This window comes from Carcharodon carcharias, chromosome 12 (genome assembly GCF_017639515.1).
Source record: "Carcharodon carcharias isolate sCarCar2 chromosome 12, sCarCar2.pri, whole genome shotgun sequence".
Classification (NCBI taxonomy): domain Eukaryota; kingdom Metazoa; phylum Chordata; class Chondrichthyes; order Lamniformes; family Lamnidae; genus Carcharodon; species Carcharodon carcharias.
In genome coordinates this window covers 99,458,618-99,478,881 of record NC_054478.1, presented here as the reverse complement: position 1 = coordinate 99,478,881, position 20,264 = coordinate 99,458,618, and the positions used below count along the sequence as shown (strand labels likewise).

At 44.6% G+C, this 20,264-nt stretch overlaps 1 protein-coding gene across 1 annotated transcript in view; it reads left to right on the top strand.

The window, feature by feature from the left end:
- stat4 (signal transducer and activator of transcription 4) overlaps positions 1-8,107 on the top strand; it is a 141,758-nt gene extending 133,651 nt beyond the window's left edge. Inside the window, exons 21-23 of the mRNA XM_041200881.1 lie at positions 4,629-4,820; positions 7,052-7,118; positions 7,201-8,107. Coding sequence (XP_041056815.1) covers positions 4,629-4,820; positions 7,052-7,118; positions 7,201-7,333 — 392 coding nt within the window. The 3' untranslated portion in view covers positions 7,334-8,107. The remainder of the gene's footprint in view (positions 1-4,628; positions 4,821-7,051; positions 7,119-7,200) is intronic.
- The last annotated feature ends 12,157 nt before the right edge of the window (positions 8,108-20,264 follow it).

The window sequence follows — 20,264 nt, the reverse complement described above, 5'->3', positions numbered from 1 at the left end:
GCTAACTTAAATTGGAATCAAACCAGCTATCACCTTTCCTGGTTAAAAACTCCCTGGGAACAACCTCACCCAACCCCATCCCAATTAACTAATATGGGTGGAACCATTCTGAGAGTAGGTGTGTCTTTACTGGGATGTCTAAACAAATTTCCATTGTATCACATTGATTCGGCAAATGGGAAACACAATCCTAGATACATGCTACAGCTAAGCCTAATTTTTAACAGTTTTGCATTTTTTCTCCCTTCCCAAGTACTGTTTGTTACAGTTTTAATATTGAAGGGTGTAAATTCTGAGCCCTCAACTGAAGAAATAATGATTCTGTATTGAAAGTATTTTAGTTTAATTAATGGCTCTTATCAAGCAAAGAGGGGAGTTTAATGTTCCCTTTTTACATCAGTCAAGCTGGCTTTCCATTTTTTCCCAGAAGTAACTGATCATCATCCTGAAATTCTCCTAAACAGAAAGTAAGTAATAAACTCATAATCATCCTTTGAGGCATTACGAATGTTTACCAGTCTGGCTGACATAAAAAGTTATGTAAAAATGTGCCAACATTTGGGTATTCATGGGAATAAATATCCACTACTTTTCACTTCAGTTCTGGACAGCAGACTGAATATTGGCCCAGATTTTGCATTATCAGCACTTAATATTATTATGGAGTAAATCAGACAACAACTTTTGTATTAGGCATATGTGCAGTTAAAAGTAGAAACCCTGAAACTGTCCAAATTGTCTTGCTCCTCCCCAGGCTGCACTATAAGTACCTCGATGATAGACTTTGAAATGATAGGCATTGAAATGCATCCATATGGTCCTAATAAACACAGCAGAAAGAGTTAGGGATAGTGCAGTCAGATGCAACTGAATTTTTAACAGTGTATTAAGTTACAATTATTGTCAAACAATAATGGCACTGAAAATTTAATCCCCTCAGAAATTAATTAGTGTTAGCAACATTAAAAAGTAAAAATTAAAATAAATTTTATTTGCACCTTTCTGCCATATATCTCTCTCTTAATCCTATCATTCCTTCCTTCTTCACTTTCTGTACATAATTTAAATCTAATTTATACTTTGTGGCTTATATATCCTGGTTTACACTCTGTGGCCCAGCTGTTGGCAGGGCTGGGTTACATGATGGACCAGGTGGCTGGAGTGCATCAGACAGTACACCTGGAAGTTTGGATTTTTCCACATGCTATGGAGTTTTGATTCTACACCACATGTACTTTGTATTGCAACGATCCCTGCCCAGAAGACTGCTTGATTGACAGGCTTGGCTTCCGGTTGGATGGGGAGCAGGTCACTACTGGGATCATGGTGGGTGTGTCAGTTTTCCTGACACCCTCGGGTGGTTGGGGGGGGGAGCGGTGTAGTGGTCTGATGGAAGGTTGGGGGGGCAGTTCAAATCCAAGGCAAGAGTCTAAGCTTCAGGGCCTAAGGGAAGTACTCCTGCTCCTCCTGGCTGACAAACAGTGCTGTAAAAGCACTTACATTCTTCTCACCACTCTTCAGATGCTGGGTTTCCTGAAGCTTGGGAAACTCAGTCAGCAAAGCAAGTTAAATTTGAGGCTGCTATCCATATTAGAATACTTAAGTGACCAAATCTTGTGGACATAGGTTCACAGAATCACAGAATTGTTACAGCGCAGAAGGATGCCATTTGGCCCCTCTTGTCTGCACCAGTACTCTGAATGAGCAATTAACCTAGTGCCATTCCCCCGCCTTCTTCCCGTAACCCTGCACGTTCATTCTTTTCAGGTAATAGTCTTATTTACTTTTGAATGCTTCAATTGAACCTGCTGCCACCACAAACTCAGGCAGTGCATTCAGACCTTAATCACTCGCTCCGTGAAAATTTTTTTCTCATGTTGCTTCCTTTGCCAATTAATTTAAATCTGTGCCCTCTCATTCTCAATCCTCTCACACATGGGAACATTTTCGCCCTTTCTACTCTGTCCAGACCCCTCATGATTTTCAATACATGGTCGCCCCATGTCGTGCCTCTGCCGACTCTGGAAATGGGCAGATTTGAGATTTTTTAAAAATTTTAACACTTCACTTTATGGGGACATGTTGGCCTAGTGGTAATTTAGCTGGACCAGTAAGCCAGAGACCCGTGCTAATGCTCTAGGGACATGGGTTCAAATCGCACCACAGCAGCTAGTGGAATTTGAATTCAGTTCATAAATCTGGAATTGAAAGCTAGTCTTAATGATGGTGACCAAGAAACTACCCTTGATTGTCATAAAAGCCCATCTGGTTCACCAATGTCCTTTAGGGAAGGAAGTCTGTTGTCCTTACCTAGTCTGACCTGCATGTGACTCCAGACCCACAGCAGTATGGTTGACTCTTAACTGCCCTCTGAAACTGCCTTCTAGCAAGGTCTGTTCAAGGGCAGTTAGGGATGGACAACAGATGCTGGCCTTGCCAGCGACACCCACATGCCATGAAAGAATAAAGAAAAAAAACTTGACTACAAACCATCCATTTTGGAGGGGTTAACTTCACACTGTGTGTCTCAGTAAGGGTTCTTCAATCTGATTGGCTGAAGAACCTCGCTGTTGCTTGTCGACATCACACATGCCACAGATTCCTTGCCGAGCACACCATGGATCAGATGACCAATTATTGTTGTGGAGTTTTGACTCCAGAGCATGGATTAGAAGCTCAGTTATATCTCTGATTTAACCTGCTTTGCTAGCTGTTATTCCCAAGCAAATCACTGCTCCAAATCCTGCGAAAAGTCTATGGAGAGCTGTCAATGTAGTGAAAGTGAGCAGTGTTCTCTCTATCTCTTATATGTAAAACCAATAACTGTTAGTTCTTACCTTCCTCATCTATTAATATTGTTGGCTGCACTATCTCTTTGGATCTCAAATGGAAAATCTATATCCTCTCCATTGTTATATCTGCATCCAAACAGCTTAGTTTCCACATTATTCCAAACAATTTATTTCCTTCAAAATCTCTACTCTCCATAAAGTCAATGTGCCCAAGATTTGAATACTATTCCATACTTGGGGAAACTTGCGCACCCTCGGATATAATAGGTGATCTGGTTCTAGCCTCCAGCTTTCAATTTCTTCCTACTTCACAACCTTTCTTGGGTTTAAATGAGTAATACTACTATGGTTACTGGTCTTTTAAACTTTATTTTTTTGTCCATCCTATGTTCTGAATATGCAGTAATACTTTTACACTGGCAATGATTAACATAATTAATCTACAAGTTTATAGGAGGTGGCTAATTACCAGCATTATTGTGCATTAGACTAGGATGGGAGCTTAATAAATTATGCCGTTTCACAGAAGAGTTTGATGATTTCGTGACCAATAACAGGAGAGCGAGGCCAACTTCAATTCCTTTATGTTCTCACTGTATGTCAAAGCAGAGGTGTTTTAATTTTTGAAATAGGCTGTGGTGTGTTTCCCCAAAACCCCGGCTTGTGCAGTCAAATTTTAAAGTCACTCTCAGCAAACTCTCTTTAGAGTTAAATCAGAAATATAGTTTATTGGTACATTCAAACCTGGGGAATTGTCGCAACTTCATATACACACACAAATACACAATAAGAAGATAGGAAAGAGGAGATTTTTAAAACTAAGAATAACGTAAAAGAAAAAGAACCATAGATATGAATATCAGTTCACATGATTGCCAGAGACCAGAAAGTCAGAGTACAGTGAGGGTTCCTTCATGGAGCAGTTACAGTTCAGGTGGGTTCAGCTAACTGAAGCAGGAGTCGCAGACTTCCTTTAAAGTTGATGGAGACACAGCAAGCTGAGGTTGGTACATAGAGACTTGGTCTGCTCGGCAGCGAATGGCAGGAATCCTCCAGAGAAACAGGCTATGAGGACACTTAGACTTGATGCAGCCTGTTGATTGATCCTGTTTTGATGTTTCCAGGCCAGAGGTTAAACAGAAGACTGAGGTTTGAGTATAGAAATGTAATATTAAAACTTTCTGAAAGGCCAGCAGCTTAGGCCATGTGATGTTGCCCAGTAATGCGTCAATTTTAGGCTAACAGGCCACTGATCAAAATTCATTGTTCACCTTGGGAGATAGATGGTGGCTATTATCATCTCTGCAGGTATAACCAGTCTCAATGGCTCTCCCGCTTTTTATAGGACCAGGCTGGAGAGACAGATTGTCTACTGGTGCTTACTTTCATTGATTGTAATGTGTCCTCACAGTGAGAGGTGTGAGACTCCACAAGGAGGAGTGTCAAACTTTAGTCCTGTAACTGCTGTTGGAAATTTCAAGAAACTTAGCCAACTTGTGAATCCTGTGACCTGTAGCAGCCATCTTTTAGTTCAGCAAAAGTAAATAAGCAAAAAAGTAAGGTTTGATTTAAATAGTTTATGACCCCTTTCATATCTTAGGGGTGTGATAAAGAACATCAAATTATTTCTTGTGATTCCATTAGAGTCTACAAATTACGATGACATTTTTCCATAAGAATAATTAGAATATATTTTAAAGATATAAAATTGTGTTTTAAACTCGGATGGGATTGAAAGTTTGTAGTCAAAGTTTTATTTAGTTCCGATGTTAAATTCATTTTTTGATTTAATGTTACAGAAGGTTCTGAGCATAATAGTAGCTATTGTTGTTTTAGGGGAAATGAAATTTCATTCAGTGGAACCTTACTCCAAAAGCCAATTGTTAGCGGTTCCTCTTCCTGACATTATCCGTGATTACAAAGTAATGGTGGCTGAGAATATTCCAGAGAACCCGCTACAGTACCTATATCCTGATATTCCTAAGGACAAAGCTTTTGGAAAGCATTACAACAATAAACCAAAAGAAGGTCAGTATTAGCAATCTGTGGCAGTATGTTAAAAAAGAAATGATTGAACAATGCTCTTAATCTGTCATGAAGTTACATTCAGCAGTTTGAAATCAGGAAATGTACCAAGCCCTGGTTAGACTACACCTGGCATACTGTGAGCAGCTCTGGTATATTGGGTATATTGGCCTTGGAGGGAGTGCAGTATAGATTTACTAGAATTTTACCTGGAGCAGGATTTTCCCCCTGTTGGGGGTGAAGTTGAAGTGCGGGCCTCCGATCAGTGCCCCCGATCAGGGTCACGCCGTCATTTTACATGGCCGGGCCAATTAAGGCCTGCCCAGAGTGACATCCGCACGGAAACGCTCCCTGTGCTGGTGGGAGGCAATCCCTAAATCTGAGAGTGCATTCTTTCGCGCATGCATACGAAAGAGCGCACTCATCTCCCTGAGGCTAAGTACTGCCTCAGGGAGATCGGCTGTACAATAAAAAATATTAAAAATAGAAAAAAATCCCTGACGTGTCCCCTCATGTGACATGTCCATAACTTTTTTTAAAAACTTCAATTAAATTTTTTAAAACCTACATGAAATCTCATCCCACCTATGGATGGGCTTTTTCTGAAGCCCTCCAGGGTTCCTGGCCTGCCTGCCAACCTGAAGGTTCAATGGGCAGGTCCATTAATTACTTCAATGACTCTGTCAATGGCCTCAATTGGCCATTGACAGGGGTTGGCGCGTGCACAGCTGATTTTGCTGAGTCCCTGCCTACCTGAAAATTTAAATGGGGCACGGTTATGTTGGGAGTTCCGCCCGACATCACCACGCGTCATTTTATGCGTCAGCGAGCAAGCCCCACCCCTTGCTCGCCGACGGGAAAATCCTGCCCCTGGTCTCCAAGGGTTAAATTACGAGGAGAGACTTGGGTTGCATTCCCTGGAATTTATGGGATAATTTGATTAAAGTTTTCAAGATACAAAGGGGAACATGTAGGGTAATTTGGGGGGAACTATTTCTGCTGTTTGTGGATTCTACGACTAGAATAATTCAGGAGTGAAATTAGGAAATATTGGTTCATGCAAATGATGGCAGAAGTTTGGAACCCTCTTCCACAAATGTCAATTGTTGCTAGATATATTGTTAATCTTAAAACTAAGAGTGATAGATTTTTTAACAAAAGCTATAAAGTATAAATGGCCTACCTCTGTTCCTATGTTGTAACCTAAACTTGGTCCCACAAAATTAGTAAATTGCAGCACAATGGAATTTGCTCACCAATCCTTATAAATGTCCACTTACACCTTTTAACATGTCTGCTTTGCCTAATAGCCTTTATTGCTGTATAAAGACAGCAGACCCTTCATGGCAATAAAATTACACCAACAGCACAGTTTTTGATCATAACTTTATAAATGTACAGCTCTAAGGTTTCTGATTGGATTTGGAGATAATAGAAGTTTAATTTATTCCATGTGCTATGTTTAGTGACTTGTTTCAAATTCCTGTCTGTGCTATTATGACACAAGGCAAAATTTTTACCTCGGTGGGCGGGCGTGCTCCCGACTCGCTTGAGTGTAAAATGACGTGCGTTGACATCAGGCAAGCGTCCCGACATCAATGCGAATCTGCGCAATATTTCAGTTGGCAGGCACGTGCGGGGATCAGCAGCGCGCCCGCCAACAATAAAAAGGCCTGTTGAAGCCATTAAAGTCTCAATTAACTGACATTTTTCACTGCCCATCCAACCTTATGGTTGGCGGGCAGGCGAAAAGGCCAAGCAGCCTTTGCACTTTTTAGGAAACTTCATCCACGGGCGGGATGAGGTTTCCAAAAGCAAATTAAAATTTTAAAATTTAATTAATAACATGTCCCTGCTCATGTGACAGAGTGCACAAGCAGCGCTGAGCACTGCCACTCGCGTTTCATGCTGGGTGGGCCTTAATTGGCCAGCTAGCATGAAATCGCCTTCTGGCCTCAATCGCGGGCGGCAATCAGCTTCCCGACCACCCCCACCCATCCCCGCCGAGCCCATCCAACAAGCCTTTACCCAGCTAAAATAAATCGATTAACAACTGAATTAAACCAGCGCAAATAACATATCTTTAAATAGTCCATAAAATGTGGGAGAGAACAAATTACACATCATATTGTGCTAATTTTACAGGTATGTAAATGGCAATTAGCCTCAATAAAACAGCAAATAACTAAAATATATTAAGTACTGAAATTTATATTTATTATTCTTTTAAACAGTCTCTGAACCCACAGAGACAGAGAAGAAAGGCTATATTTCTTCAAGGTTTATCCCATTCTCTGAATTGTAAGTATGAACAACAAATTGATTTGTTTTAACCAAAAATTGCTGTGGTTTGTATTTACTATTAATTCGTTGTATTTTTCAGTCCAAATGCTTCCACAGCTCCAGTTTCATCATCAGACCTACTTCCTATGTCACCAGGAGTATATGCTGAACTGAAACAACAGCTGAGTCCAGCAGAAATTGAGACTGCTGTATGTTTTGAAGCAATGATTTGACTGAAGCTAACTTCCACAGCTCCTTTCACTGAACAAACACTGTATAAACCTACATATTTCTAGTAGCATTTAATTTCAAGGAGTTACAAAGAGCTCTTTTATAACAGCGTAATTGCAATGTGGAAGGAAAACTAGGCAAAAATATATTGGCATGATACTACAAATTACATCAATGTAATATTCAATAGCTGATTTATTGCTGTGTTACAGATTTGAGTTTCAGACATTGTATCGAAAATTTGTCAGACCAAAGTTACAGTGCTTGCTGCAGCTCGTTGTGGGTGTCCTGACCTCAGCAAGAAAGGAGTTGTGTACCTAAGTATTTGAACACACAAACAGAGCTCCACAACATGGGAGGCTAATTTTTAAAATTATGAGAGTTACAAACAGGAATGTTGCCTCTCTCTTAACATTAAAAAGAATCAAGAGTAAATTTGTAAAGTTCCCAGCTGAACCAACAGGTCACTTTGAGACTTATAATATGTGACCTTAGATCTGACTAGAGGTGCACTGCACACGTTGCAAAGTTCAAGAAATGTGAGGCTACCTGTCGATGATTTCTGATTTTGGTACACAGAAATCAGGTCATTGAGCCAATTCTCAAGTTATACTGCCACTTTCATACTACTCACCTGAAACCACTTTTTGTTGACAACAGGGTGGAAGTTTAATGATTAACGTAACAATAATATTTACATTAACATTATATTCTTCCACAAACTTGTTACATAGTAACATGGTCATATGCAATAACATCAAAAAGTAGCTCCTTGATAGTGGTGAGTGTAAAAATAAAAGTTGAAAGATTATTGTGTGTTTTTTCTCTCTTCATAAATCATGTCAACAGAATCTTTAACATCACAGTTGAGATTTGTATCAGTGCTTTATTCACAAAACCTGGCATATTTTGTTTGTTTGTTAGCCTCTCTTCCTGTTAGTTTTCACAGATCACAGTAAACTTGAAAACTATTGGCACTTATTGACGTTTTAAAAACATAAGACATAAGAGCAGGAGTAGCTGCTTTGGCTCTACTACAAGCTCTGCCATTCAATATGGTCATTCCTAAACTGCTACATCATGTCCACCTTCCTACACTATCCGCATATCCCTGATTCTATTAGTATCCAAAATCTATTGACCTCCGTCTTGAATATGCTTAATGATCAAACATTCACAACTCTGTGATTGAGAAATCCAAAGATTCACAATCTTTTGAGTAAAGAAATTTCTCCTCATCTCAGCCCTATATATGACCAACCACAGACAGTGAAAACATGCTCCCAGCATCTACCCTGTCAAGCCCATTAAGAATTTTATGGCCTGAATTTTTCCTGCATCGGGGTGGCTCGGCGGGAGCGGGCAGGGGTGGTCAAGGAACCAACCACCGCCTGCAATCGGCTCTGCACTGCCATTGGCCCGCCCAATGTAATACTCAAGCGGGAGCGCTGGGCGCTACCTGTGTTGGCGCGGGGAGGAGAGAGAGTCGAGTCCAGTGCACTTTCGCACATGCGCGCAAAAGAGCACTTCAAGCTCCCTGAGGCACAGAGCTGCCTCAGGGAGATTGAAGTACTTTATAAATAAATAAATGCAATTAAAATTTAATGAAACATGTCTCCTCTCATGCGACTGTGTCACATGAGATGGGACATGTTTTTATTTTTCAGAAAAAGTTTTTTTTTAATTTGTAAAAGCTTTAGGGAACCTCATCCTGCTTGTGGATGAGGTTTCCTAAAAAAAACATAAAGACCTTTTCGCCTGTCTGCCAACCGTAAGGTTGGATGGACAGCATGAAATTTAGGTTAATTACCTGGTTAATGGCCTTAATAGGCCTATCAATTATCGGTGGGTGCACAGACGACTCGGCACGTGCCCGCTGAACAAAATATCGTGAGACAGCGCCATGATGTCAGGATGCAAGCGCCCAGCATCATCACATGTAATTTTACGTGCCGGCTTGTCGGACCCACTCCCACACGCCGATTGTAAAATCCTGGCCTATGTTTCAATTCGATCACCTTCTAATTTTTCTAAACTCTAGGGAAAATCAGTCTGATCCACTTTATCTCTCTTCATGGGACAATCTTCTCATCCTAGATTAAAAGGATAAAACAACATTACAATTGAGTGTCATAGTCCGGGCAATATTTCTAATCAGTACCTGTTAATTTTTAGTATAGGTTTTCAAAACCTATGTTTTTGGTGTCAGTCTTTTTTAACTTATTACATACCTCAAGTTGAACTTTTTAAATAAAATACATAGGGGAGAATTTTCCCCCTGTCAGGGGGGTTGGGTGGGAGCAGGCGTGGGCAGGCGCACAGCCGATCGCTGCCCATGATTGGCTGCGTGCCGCTATTTTACAAAGGCGGACCAATTAAGGCCTGCCTAGCGTGACACGCACCCGGAAGTGCTATGCACTACCTGTGTGGGTGGGGGGAGGAGGGAGAGTTGGGGCCTGCGCTATTTTGTGCATGCGCGCGAAAGAGGGCAGAAATCTCCCTGAGGTACAGAGCTGTCTCAGGGAGATTAGTTTGAATTTTATAATTTTAAATAAAGTGAAAAAGAACTTTAAGACAAGTCCCCTCATGTGACAGTGTCACATGAGCTGGGACATGTCTATGATTTTTAGTAAAATTTTTAATTAAACTTTAAGAACCTTCGTGAAACCTCATGCCGCCTTTGGATGAGGTTTCATGATAAATGCGAAGGCCACTTGGGCTCTTCGCCTGCCTGCGAACCTTAAGGTTGGATGGGCAGCTCTGTTAATTAGTTTAATTGCTATTTAAATGGCTTTAATAGGCATTTTACAGTTCGGTGGGCGCACAGCCAACTCCAGTGCGTACCTGCCAATGTCAGCACGCGTCATTTTACACTTTGGCGAGCGGGTTCCATCCCCACATGCCGACCCAAAGATTCTGGCCATAAGGATCTAATTGCTTGGAAGATCACTTCTAGAAATCAAACCCACTGAGATTCTAAATCAACTGCACATTGTATATGTGACTTTACTCAATTACCATCATTACTTCATATACAAGAAAGTGCTATTTGAATGATTTATATATAGATTTTTTTGCTGTAAAACTATTATTCACTAAATACTGCCAGTTTAATATATATTTCTATATTTCATTGCTTTGTGTACACACATGTCCTGACTAAAACTTTACGGAGAATAATTTGAGACTCAGTGACATTAAAACCTACACATACCTTCTTTTCATTAACTCTGTAAATTATCTTTGTGTATATTTTTACATTTTTTTTCTAAATACCAGTAGTACATTCAAATAATTTTGCACTTTCTTGATGTTTTTTTGTATGTCTTATAGTGATTACTATGTTCAGGAATATCCTTTATTTAACATTACATAGACATGAATGGAAAGCATGGGGAAAAAACCCTGCTTTTTTTGTGTACTCTTGTTACTAAATTGTTTATGAATTTCAGTGGTTAACAATTATGATTAAAAGCATTTATTATTGAATTATAAATGTTGAATCATTTTGTACTGCTAAGTTGAATGTTATGCTTGAGAGTGAAACTCTTTTTTAAATAAACTGATTAAAGTCATTGGGATGATTCAAGTTACGATTTCTCTATGGAAGGAGTTTCGGACTGGAAAGTATTTTGAGTGATTTTCAATACTACAGATGTTAAGAACAAACAGAAATGCATAATTTCCTGTTGCAGTGTTGGTCAACAGATTGTGAGTCATTTGATGTAAGTGAATCATACGGTGACAACCATAGACCGGAATTTATTGAAAAAAAGACTGTGGGCAGAATTTTGCCGTTGGTGAGCAGGGAGCGGGGCCTGCTCGCCAACACGTAAAATGACGCAGGATGACGTTGGGCGGAACCCCCAACTTCACCGCACCCCTTTTAAATTTTCAGGAAAGCGGGGGCGCAGCAAAATCAGCTGCGGGCCCGCCAACCTGTCGATGGCCAATTGAGGCCATTAACAGGATCATTTAACCAATTAAAGGACCAGCCCGTCCAACCAGTTTGTGGGCAGGCAGGCCAGGAGCCCCAGCGGCAAACAGAGCAAACATGAAACCTCATCCAGCGGCGGGATGGGGTTTCATACAGGGTTTTAAAAATTGTAATAAAGTTATTCTGTAAATGATGAACATGTCCCAACTCATGTGACATTGTCACATGAGGGGACATGTAAGGGATTTCTCTTTTTTAAATTATTAATAGTTTTAAAAGTCAGAGCGAACTCCCTGAGGCTGCACTTAGCCTCTGGGAGATGTGCGCTCTTTCGTGTGCATGCGTGAAAGAGGGCAATCTCGCTTTTAGGGATTCCCCCACCCACACAGGGAGCGCATAGCGTTTCCCGGCAGGCGTCATACTGGGCAGGCCTTAATGGGCCCGCCCATGTAAAATGGCAGCGCGGCCCACTTCACTGGTGGCGATCAGCTCTACGCCCTCCGGCGACTGGGTCGGGCCCGCCCACCTGACAGGCAGAAAATTCTGCCCTGCATCTGAACAATGCACTTTGTTACTAATATGCAAATCAAATAACTCCAGAAGAGATAACATTGTGAATTGTGAAGCACCACAATTTTCTTCCAAATACAGCAGCTTAAACATCCCATGATTTTCATGAAGTTGCTGCATTTAAACATTAATTTCCCATTAAACTCACCACAGAAATCTCATTGTCCTGAAGTGTTGGGCAGAATCAACCCAGATTTGCAGTAAGTGCGGCAGTGGCCGCAATAGTGGGTTTTCACACTGTATCATTCCAAATCTGCCAGATTAGTTATGTATTCCCGGGAAACACGCTGTTTCCATGGCGGGTGGGCTCTCATTCGCCCACTACACCATCATCTCACTGCTTCTTCATGCCGGGGGGCCAAATTTAAAATCCAGCCGCATAACATATCTCAGTGCTTCCAGCCCAGGGGCAGAATCTTCCAGTCAGCGAGCAGGGGCGGGGCCCGCTTGCCGACACACGTCACCCCGTGTCATTTCCATTTTCAGGTCGGCAGGGGCACAGACGAGTCAGCTGTGCACCCGCCAACCTGTCAACAGCCTATTGAGGCCATTGAGAAACTAATTAAAATCATTAATGGACCTGCCCGTCCAACCTTAAGGTTGGCGGGCAGGCCGGAAGCCCTGGCAAGCTTCAGAAAAAGCATGAAACCTCATCCATGGGTGGGATGAGGTTTCATGAGGGTATTTAAATTTTTAATAAAGGTTTCAGTTACATTTATGGACATGTTCCAACTCATGTGACAGTGTCACATGACAGGGAAAGTTTTCTATTATTTTTATTGCAAATTTTAATTCAGAGCCAATCTCCCTGAGGCAGCACTTAGCCTCAGGGAGATCAGTGCGTTCTTTCACACACATGTCCGAAAGAGCACACTCCCAGCTGAGGGACTCGCCCTCCCCCCCTTCCACCCACACTGGGAGCGCATAGCACTTCCTGGCGGATGTCAGGCTGGGTGGGCCTTAATTGGCCTGTCCATGTAAAATGGCAGCACACCCACAATCGGGGGCGACGATCGGAGGCACGCCCGCTCCCACACTTCCCCCCCCTAATGGGGGGAAAATTTTTCCCCATGACTACTGCAGAGATGTCCACGAAAGGCAAAAAGACTGCAGCCCCCAGATTCAGTGTTGCATCACTGGAATGCCTTTTGGACGCCGTGGAGGACTGCCACGATGTCCTCTTCCCCTGCTCTGGCCATAGGATGGGCATTGGCCTGCCCAACCAGGCTTGGAAGGTGGTAGCAGTGCTAATCAGTGCCAATGCTGCACAGAAGAGGTCGGCCATCCAATGCAGATAGAGGATGAACGATCTCATCCATGCAGCCAGGGTATGGTAACCATTTCATCACTCTAAACTCACACACACAAGCCCATCACACAACCATTGGCATCTCATTCGTTGCTATCTCAAAGAACATCACCACCCATTCTCACTTCACATGTCCATCTGGCCTCGTCTCCTCTGGAGACTGCCTCCTCAGCCCTCACTCTCTTGAGGCCACTTGCACAGAACAACATGTGCCCCCATGCACACCCTGGGTTACCCTCCTTCCCCAGTACAGTCCTCGTCCTGCAGCCTCTTTCCTTGCCTGAGGCCACTTCTATCCCTTTGACAAACAAGCACTAGCCCTGCAGCCATTGAAAAGCCACCCACATATGGCTGATCTGGTAGGTAGAGACCACCTGTGAGCCCCCCCTAAAAGTGATGTGGTGCTGTCTGTGAAGTCTGGCATTGATGACTGCGAGTGCTGCCTGAAGCAAGCTCGACAAACAAACCTTGAAGTCCTGAGCAAAGTGCAGCCCGCCAGGTGCAAATCGCTTATATGCTGTTGTGAAACACATTCACAGGAAAACACGCTGACTTGGGTGGGTGATCCAGCGGGGTGGGACAGTTCTGAAGGGCATGCTGATGTAATACATTGAGGTTCCCGGCATCCAATGGTGGAGAATGCATCCTGCCATCGGCAGGCTGAGCAGATGCAGACTGATTTTGTGCCATCGTGAAGCCAATCATGTCATATTGTCCACTCACGCCACCGAACACACCCAATGCTTGTGGGCACAGAAAACCCCAGTTGTTAACTTGCTTTCTCTCTTCACAGATTCTGCCAGACCTGCTGAGTACTTCCAGCATTCTCTGTTTTTATTTCAGATCTCCAGCTCATGCAGTGTTTTGCTTTTGTACAGAAAGTTATGTCTCAGAGTATAGTTGTGTAGGTAACCTTTGTGATAGCAATGTGATAATTGTCAATGACTGACCCAACCTCACTTGCCCAGAAAGTCAAAACAATTACAAGTTTGGGGTTTCGGTCCTCCAGGCTGCAAATTATCTTAACAGTTTAAAAAACTTTTCCCTTGTCTCCTCTTTTCTGTCTCCTCTCTCAATCCAATCTTTCTTTCCTTCTCTGTACTTCTTTATAAAAATTTGTTCAGGGGTTGTGGATGCCCCTGGCAAGGCCAATGTTTACCCCTAAATGCCCTTGAGAAGGTGTTGGTGAGCTGTCTTCCTGAAGCACCGCAGTTTGTCTGGTGAAAGTACTCCCACTTTGCTTCTAACTGCTCCCTTTGTTGTTTTGGTGACAATCTTAAATCGATATTCTCCAGTTACCAATTCACTAACCATTGGAAGTAGCTCGGTTGTTGGACTGCAAACAAACCATTTTTATTGTTCTAAAGGTGGAACATATCCAAAAGTATATGTTCACTCTGGCTTCTTTATATTTATTTGTGGCTACATTTTGTAAAGAAGGCTCGCATTGATTGGTTATTTCAATTAAACAGCCCCAATCCTTTACCTAATCATCAATGATTCATAACAAAACTACCTATTATTATTTGGCACTTTTTGTGAATCCTACTCAAATATCTTACAAAGATACCTGACTTGTGAAACTGAAATGCAATTTCATTATTATAAAAAAAAACCCTCTGCTGGTTTATTAAGTGTTAGAGTAGACATCTCACTAATTTATCAGAACATACATGAAGAAGACTGTTAACTAAAATTGAAGCCCATCGAATTGAAGACAAGTTATTCACCGGGTTAATTGCTTGGGCGATAGAAGACAATGAATAGGTAATATAGATAAACACAGTATCCAATTTGCACACAGCAAGTCTCACAATTAACTTGAGAGACCAGATATTTTGTCTTGGTGATGTTTGAGAGATAAATGTTGTCCGGAGCAACTCTTGCTCTTCAAGTAGAGCCCCAGGATTTTTCACTTCCAAATGAACAGCTAAGTAGACTCGCTGGCGGCGGGTATGATAGGTGGCATGCGCAGAAACTATGGTGCAACCTGCTTCATGACGACGTGAAGGCAGATCACTATCGTCCGCTCAGCCTGCCAATGGTGGGCCGCGTTTCCTGCCATTGGTCAGCGGGGAGCTAATTGTAATACATTAGCATATCATTAAAAGGCCATCCTGCCAGGCTCTTGGAATCCTGCCATATCGTCCGTCCACATCGGTGGGAAAGCACACCGACGTGTTTCACAACAGCACACAGGCGACATGCATTTGGAGGCCTTCACTTTGGGGGAACTGAGATGAGTTCTCCACAGCTCATCTGAGGAGCAGGGTAAGTGACGGAAGTGGCCACACATTAGGGACACCTGTATAAACTGACCATGCCTCTGCAATTAAGACAGATCAGGCGGAGCCACACTGATATGATAGGGGTCAGGGTCCTAGCCTGCCCACTCATGCAAGCAACACAGAGGGCCAGCAAGTGGTCTATACCTTACCCCCACCCCCACCACCCCAGGCATAGACTTCTTGTCCGCCACCACTTTATTGGACTGCGGAGCAGTTGGACTTCACACATTGTATAGTCTCCTTGCCAAAACTGGCCATGTAGCAGTCAAAGCTGGAGGTGTTCACAGCCCCTTGCAATGTCAGCATCCTGGTATGGACCAGTGTCCCCCATGTTGCAGGTTGACAGGGCAGCCATGCACCATGCAGTGCCCTCATCTCTGGCCATCCGAGAGGTGACCAGCACTTTCTGGGAAACATTAAGTGGTGGTCACACAGAGCCAGGAAAGGTGCTGAGTGCAGCCATGATAACCACATCACTTGCTCTTTCATGCTGCAGGAGGACCATGTCAGGATCATGGATCCTGGTGACCTAGCTTTTTGCCTGATGGTCTACAGAGACCAGAGAAGACTGAGGAGAGGGCGACTGAGGCTCCTGGCTGCGTGAAGGCAGGAGCAGCAACCTCCTGAAGAAAGAGTAGCAGGGGCTCCCACACACGCTTCCCAGGAGCGACAGTGAGCCGTGGCTGGTTGGCCCCTAGCAACACCCAGCATGTATAGACACCGCCTGCTATTCCTGCAGATGACTGAGAACAGTGTCGCTGATGACTGTGCATGTCTAGGGACCTGGTGGCTCACATCTGCCACTTACTGCAGGACTTGGTGCCAAGGGGACATGGAGGGCATCCACTGTCAGTGGCTGTGAAAGTAACCACAGTGCTCAATTTCTATGCCAGTGGCTCCTTTCAAGGCTCCACAGGTGACCCCTGTGGGATTTCACAATCCACCACCCACAAATGCATCCATGAGGTCATGAATGTCATCTTCTCCATGGCTCACAACTTTGTGTATTTCGCCCGGAACCGGGACAGCCAGGATGCAAGGGCCACTGGATTTGCCCTTGGGATTCCCAAAGGTCCAGGGTACAATTGACTGCACTCAGGTCTCCATCGCTACACTCAGTGGACTTCTTCAACCACCAGGACTTCCACTCACTGAACGTGCAGCTGGTATGTGACCACCAGATACGCATCCTGTGGGTGTGCGCATGGTTTCCAGGGAATGTGCACATTGCCTACATCCTGAGTCATTCACAGATTCCTGGCGTCTTCCAGGGTCCACAGACGCTGCAGGTTGGCTTCTTGGGGACAAAGGCTACCCGCAGAGGTCGTGGCTGGTGACACCCGTGCAGCGGCCTCAGACTGCAGCAGAGTAATGCTATAATGAGGCTCATGCAGCAGCTCACAACTTGGTGGGGCAGACCATCGGGATGCTGGAGATGCAGTTCTAGTGCCTGGACCAGTCTGGTGGAGCCCTGCAACACAGTCCACAGAGAATGTCACGCATTGTCATCGTCTGCTACACATTTTACAATCTGGCGCTGCAACGGGGAGACGAGCTGGCTGAGGAGGAGTTGGAGCAGCTGCACATCTCCTCCGATGAGGAGGGAGCTGACGGGGATGAGGGTGAGGGGGTCCTCGGTGGTGATGATGAGGGGGATGAAGTTCTCACACTGGCTAGATGATGTAGGCATGTCAGGAGGCTCTCATAGCTGCCAGATTTGTGGAGGATGATGATGACATGCAGTGAGGTGTCCCATAGATACTCAAATTGCAGTTGTGAACATTTGACTCCAGTCTGGCTTATTGCAGTACCAATACCCTCTGTGAAAATACTCCTGTCATGGAGACGCAGTGGAGGCCCTAATCGCAGAAGGATGATGACAACATTGCAGTGAGGACACTCCATAGATCTTCACATAGCCTCTGAGAATGTCTGACTCCTGTCTGGCCGAGGGCAGCTGGCTTGTGCTCCGTGATCAAGGCCATCTCAGAGACGCATACATAACTTTAGACGCATCTGATGCTGTGGCTGCCTTCAGTACCTCAGCCCTTCAGGAGCTGGTGCACAGCATCACTGGTCACAGATGCTGGTGTGATGGGGGCCAGCCCCACCTTATAGGTGCTGAGAGCACACAGAGAGAATGAGAAAACTCTGTGGTGTCTGCCCACTACATTCTGGCAGCAATGACCAACACTGCCGAGTGGCAGGCATCTAATGTTACCAGCGAGTGTGAGGCTGGACCATCACTTTGGTCTGAAGGCTGAAACAGAGCACAGGAAAAGGCCCTGGACTGAGACACCTGCCTTTTATCTTGTGCAGAAACATTTCACATTTGAGTGACAAGAACACTGCTCATCAGGACAAGGAGCCACAGGCAGGGAGACATTCTTAAGAGTTTATTGACAATAGTGAACAGCATGTACAAGTGATCAACACCCATGCCCAGGTTATGCAACTACTTTTACCTCACTTTCTTAACCCTGCTGCTACGTCTTGGTGCTCCCTGGACATCCACAGCGGAGGTGGAGGCAGCCTGCTGACTGTGACGTCCTGTCCGTGATGACTTTGGCGGGCGTCCTCTGGAGGGCCGAGACTTGGTGGGCCCCAGCCTGCTTTCTGGGTGCTGCTGTGTGGCAGTGGCACCCTCCTTGGCCTGTGAAGCTGGAGCTGAGGAGGTCACAGGAAGAGGGGATTAAGTCACCTGGGTGGATGGCCCCGGTGTGTGCACCTGCTGATCCTCCACCCTATGGGTGCCCGAGGGCCCCTGGCTGACTCTGTGAGTGGAAGAGGTAGCTGGAGTGAGATCGAGCTGCCCAGCACCCGTCTTGGAGGCCAACTAAGGCATCAGCGATGGAGTTAAGCCCACACAGCAGTGCAGGAGTGATGTCCTGGACCAAGGTCTCCATGGAGGCCATCATCCTGCCAGTGTTGACCTCGCTGCTTTGCAATGCCGGTGCTATCACCTCAGCCTGAGGATGGATGGACTCCTCCATCGTGCCTTGCAATCTGAGGAGTGCAGCGGACATCCCTTCCTGATGTTCCCGAACTTGTCTTTGCAGGTCCAGCATGACCGGGTCCATAGGCTCATCATCTGTCTCGGACATAGCAATGTTCTGGGCTCCAGCATCCTCCGAGTGCTGGGGACTTGGGAAGTCCCTGCCTCTGCCTGCTGTGGATCAGACAGTGCGATGTGCTCACCAGATTGTGATCCTGAAGCTACTCTAAAGCTAGGTCCCACCGAGGTGTGTGTCTCTGCGTTGGTGAAGGGTGTGGGTGAGCGCTATGACAGGAGTTCAGGGACGATGCCTTCAGATTCCTTTTCAGAGGTTTCTTCGGGTCTTGATTGGAGGCCCTGGGTCATGGACTCTGTCAGCTGTTTGGCAGGTATGCCTGCGAAAGCAAGGAGAGATAATTAGCGCAAGGCAGTGGCCTGTGAAAGAGGACACATCATGGTGGTCTGATGGATGTTGCACTGCTGGATCCTCACTTAGTTGATCAGCGCTGAGCTCACCGTCAGCACAAGACCAGTTCCAGTCATCGCCAAACAGCTGAATGGCTCTGTTTTCAAATTCTGTCAGAACTTTGATCTATGGCATCCCTCTACCTTTCTGTGACCTTTCACTCCTGTTGTGTGCCAGTTTATCCTGCATTGATAGGGATGGGGAGAAGTGTATCAGGATGCCTGCCAGGCTAGATGATAAGTATGCCTGGCCTGTGTGGGGGTGGTGAGTGGTCCCACGGAGTGGATGAGGACAATGGTGTGCGTGAAAGAGTGAATGGTGATGTCCCTTGCACTGTCATTGAGGATGTGTGATGGGTTTGTGAGTATGTGAGTTGGAAGTGATGAAAAGAGTGAATTACCCTGGCAGAATGGAGGAGATAATTCATCATTTTGCGGCACTGGGTGGCTGTCCTCCTCTGCAGGCCATTCGCACTGACCATCACTGCTACCGCCTCCCAAGCCGGGCTGGTGACATTGCTACCCATCCTGCGGCCAGGTCGGAGCTGGAGCACATCCCGTCGGGCCTCCACACCTCCAGCAGTCACTCAAGGGACCCGTCATTGAAGTCAGGAGCTGCAGTCTTTTTTCCTTTGCTGGCCATGTCTCCCAGGCAGCGGTGAGGAGCTGGGGGTGATGAGCACTTTGCTGGTGTCTGTCTTTTAAAGATGGTGGCCGGTGTTATCCAACAGTGGGGTGATGGTGAGTGGACGACTGCGAGCCTGCTTGCCATGTGAATGGCATGTTTCGCAAGGATGAATAAGTATTGAGGCAGACTCAGACGATATGGTGTGAATACCCGCAATTTTCGTCAGCGGGTAGGACTCCATTTTACCCACCCACTCCCGCACTTAGGACAGAATTTTCCCAGAATTGCACTAAGTCTCAGCTTACCACCTCTTTCAAAGGGCAGCTGCTCCAGCCATGTAGCACTCCTGTGGTATTGCCCTGAATTATTCCTCCAGACCAGATACTACCAAGTGGTATCATATATTCAGTCATGAATTGAACCCACAGCTTTCTGACTTGGGCAAGCATGATTATGTTTCTAATTGTTTTTTTTTGTTTCTAATATTAATGCAGCTCTATGGTAACAGTACCATTAAACATCAAAAATATTAAGTATATGTAAGAAAGTATAATAACTTAAAACCCAAGCAACTTCTTAAACAGTTCATTTTAAACATTGGGTTAAGCTGTTAAAACAGTCATTACCTTTTGTTATGCAAAGTGATTTCAATAAACAAAAGTGAAACTAAAGTGTAAGAAAACAACTGAAAGAAATGAAACATGAAATTTAACAGCAGAGAGAATGGATGTAAGAGAGATA